General features: G+C 39.8%; 1 protein-coding gene across 7 annotated transcripts in view; it reads left to right on the forward strand.

The window, feature by feature from the left end:
• The window catches only part of LOC106884491 (chloride channel protein 2), a 154,668-nt gene that overhangs the window by 109,464 nt on the left and 41,843 nt on the right, over positions 1–3,361 (forward strand). For all 7 annotated transcript variants that reach the window (XM_052972228.1, XM_052972230.1, XM_014935906.2 and 4 more), the window contains exon 13: positions 241–310. In XM_052972228.1, coding sequence (XP_052828188.1) covers positions 241–310 — 70 coding nt within the window. The remainder of the gene's footprint in view (positions 1–240; positions 311–3,361) is intronic.

The following is a 3,361-nucleotide window of genomic DNA, read 5'->3' on the forward strand; positions in this document are numbered from 1 at the left end:
AAATTTTCAGCCCTTGTGCCTCTAATAGAAATTATTATTATTGTTGTTGTTGTTACTACTACTACTACTACTACTACTACTACTGCTACTGTTGCTGCTGCTGCTACTACTACTACTACTACTACTACTACTGCTGCTGCTGCTGCTACTACTACTACTACTACTACTACTACTACTACTACTATCATATTGAAGAACATTACCTTTATATCTATTTTTTCTTTTATACTTTTTCTGTAGTTTTGGATGGGTGCCTTGTCAAACACTTTACCAATTCCTGCGGGTGTCTTTGTTCCAGTTTTCTGTTGTGGTTTGTAAAATTATATATTTTGCCTTTTTTTCCCCCCCAAGACCCAGGCTTTCATTCGTCTTGTAAAAGTTTTGTCTTTGCCATATCTAACACACACTCAGCAGAGTGGACTCACATTGGACTCAAAAATGACACTTGGTAAACAGCTTGTTGTCACTCTCATATATCCTCATAATCTCATTATTTTTACATTCATCACTTCCATGCTGGTTCTGGGTGGATCAAACTTACTCAGGTTGTGTCCTTTGGTTAAATGTCCTTTCTCTCACCAACTTTTGTCTGTTAAAACAAGATATTATATTCCACTGGCCTTCAACAAAACAGCCAAAGAGCTACAGGAAGCAATGTTTATATGAAACATAAACAAAGTACCACTTCTGCACAAATGGTTTCATTGGGAAGACATGGAAATAAGCTCCCATGTACACACACAGATATATATGCAAACATGGCAGGCTTCCATACAGTTTTTGTCTACCAATTTCACTCATAAAGCTTTAATTAGTTCAAGGTTATAATAGATGTTCAAAGTGTCAGAGTTGGATGGAATTGACACCATATGGATAATTTGTAACCAGAGACATGCTTCTAGCTTGACTTAAATACACAAATTTATGTGTGTGTATATATATGTATATATATATATATATATGTGTGTGTGTGTGGCGCAATCGCTTAGCGAGTTTGACTGTCGACAAAAAGGTTGGTGGTTGAAGTCCACCCAGGGATGTACAGCATATTTTTTGTGAAGGCTCATGACTCAGTGGTAAGAACATCGGTCTCACAATCATGAGGTAGTGAGTTCGATTTCTGGACCAGGCTGTGTGTTGTGTTCTTGAGCAAGACCCTTTATTTCATGTTGCTCCAGTTCACTCAGCTGTAGAAATGAGTTGCAACATCACTGGTGTCAAGTTATATCATCCTTTGCCTTTCCCTTGGATAACATCAGTGGCATGGTCTGGGGAGGCTGGTATGCATGGGCGACTGCTGGTCTTCCACAAACAACCTTGCCTGAACTTGTGCCTGGGAGGGGAACTTTCTAGGTGCAATCTCATGGTTATTCATGACTAAAAGGGGTCCCTTTTTTTATATACACTCATGTAACCTCTACTCATCTGTCCTTCCCAATCTTTTGTGCTCGCTCTGTCCTCCAATCACCTTCTTGTACTTTAACACCACATTCTGACACCTCATCACCACCATCTTCATCTCTATTTCCAGCTCCACCCTGGTTACCCCTACCCACTTTTATATCATGTAAGGTAGCCGTGTCTCTCCTCTACAGCATAAAACCATCTTTTTCTCTCATTCAGTCAAGAGAGATCATTAGCTATGTGAGTTACGTGGTGACCTTACAAGTGTTGGCCTTATGGAAAAGGCACTCAGTACACACTGGCATTAAGACGGTCGTCCAGCTGAATAAACCATGCCAAAGTAGACATTGGAGCATGGTCCAGTTATCTGATTCTTTCGGTTGCTAGACTGTCAGTGTGGAAAGTAGATGTTAAATGATAATGACACTTGTGTGTTTGTGTGTGTATATTACTAATGAATAGTGAAATGAAAAAAGGAAAAAAACCGTTTGGTGCGTGGAACAAAAGTACATTGTAGTGTTACAATTCTTTGTATGATGATGCACTTAAACATTTCATAACATAAATACCAACATGAGTTCCTGACAAAGTGGTTGGTATAATTGGTGACTAAAGCATCTTGAGTGGACGTGCATGATTTAGTGGTTTAAAGTGTTGTACTTACGATTGTAAGATTGTGGTTTCAGTTTCTGAACCAGGCAACACATTTGTGTTCTTGAGCAAAACACTTCTTTTCACGTGGCTCCAGTCCACTCAGCTGGCAAAACAGAGTAACTGTGCGATGGACTGGCGTTCTGTTAAGCAGGGGGAAAAATATACTTCACAGAAGCCAGAGAACTGTCCTAATGAGCCTTAGGCTCGGGAAGAACTGTTGATCCTTTTCTTTTCTTTTTTGGAAACCCCTTTGGGGTGCAGTGCTCGAGTTTGGCTGCAGTCCAGTGACTGACACTAGTGAATGCAGTGCAAGAATAACTAAATACATAACAAAGCACTGGAAATATTTTAATAGCATCAACATTTCAAAACTTAGCACACACATTTCTAGTAAGGAAACCACCACCACTACCACTTTGTCATATATGACATATGGCATTCATTATAGATATGATATGACGAAGTGTGTGTGTGTGTGTGTGTGTCTGCTAAGTAAGGCAGACATATCTGGTACTTCTAACAACTTGATTCTTTCATCTCATGGACATTTTTCCCTTTAATTTTTTTCCAAAAACAACGATACGCCCCATTTGCATCTACTCTTTCTTCTCTTTGCAGTCTCCGTGCCCTTTCCACCCCCGTCAACACTATACCATTATTAAGTAATAGAAACCTTTGTTATCATCATTATTACTAAGATGGTAAGCTGGCAGAATTGCCAGTGTGTCAGACAAAATGCTTAGTGGTATTTCTTCTGGCTCTTTATGTTCTGAGTTCAAATCCCACCAAGGTCAGCTTTGCCTTTTGTCCTTTTGGGGCTGATAAAATAAGTACCAGTTGAATAGTGGGGTTGATGTAATTGACTAACTCCTCCACCAAATTCCAAGCCTTGAGCCTATGATAGGAAGAACTATCATTATTATTGTCTGTGGTAACTGGGTCCACTCACAAGGCTTTTGTCGGCCCAATGCTATAGTAGAAGACACTTGCCCAAGGTTCCACGCATTGGGACTGAACCCGGAACCATGCGGTTGGTAAGCAAGCTACTTACCACACAACCACTCCTGCTTGGTGACATTTTGTCTGTCTTCACTTTCTGAAATAAAACTCCACTGAGGCTGACTATACCATTCATCCTTTTGGGGTCAATAAAATTAGTATCAGTTGAGTACAGGGGTCGGTGTAATCGGATATCCCCCTCCCCCAAATTTCAGGCCTTGTGCCTATAGTAGAAAGGATTATTATTATTATTATTATTCTTATTATTAAGGTAATGGACTGGTAGAATCATGTATTCTATATA

This window comes from Octopus bimaculoides, chromosome 12, assembly GCF_001194135.2.
Source record: "Octopus bimaculoides isolate UCB-OBI-ISO-001 chromosome 12, ASM119413v2, whole genome shotgun sequence".
Lineage (NCBI taxonomy): Eukaryota > Metazoa > Mollusca > Cephalopoda > Octopoda > Octopodidae > Octopus > Octopus bimaculoides.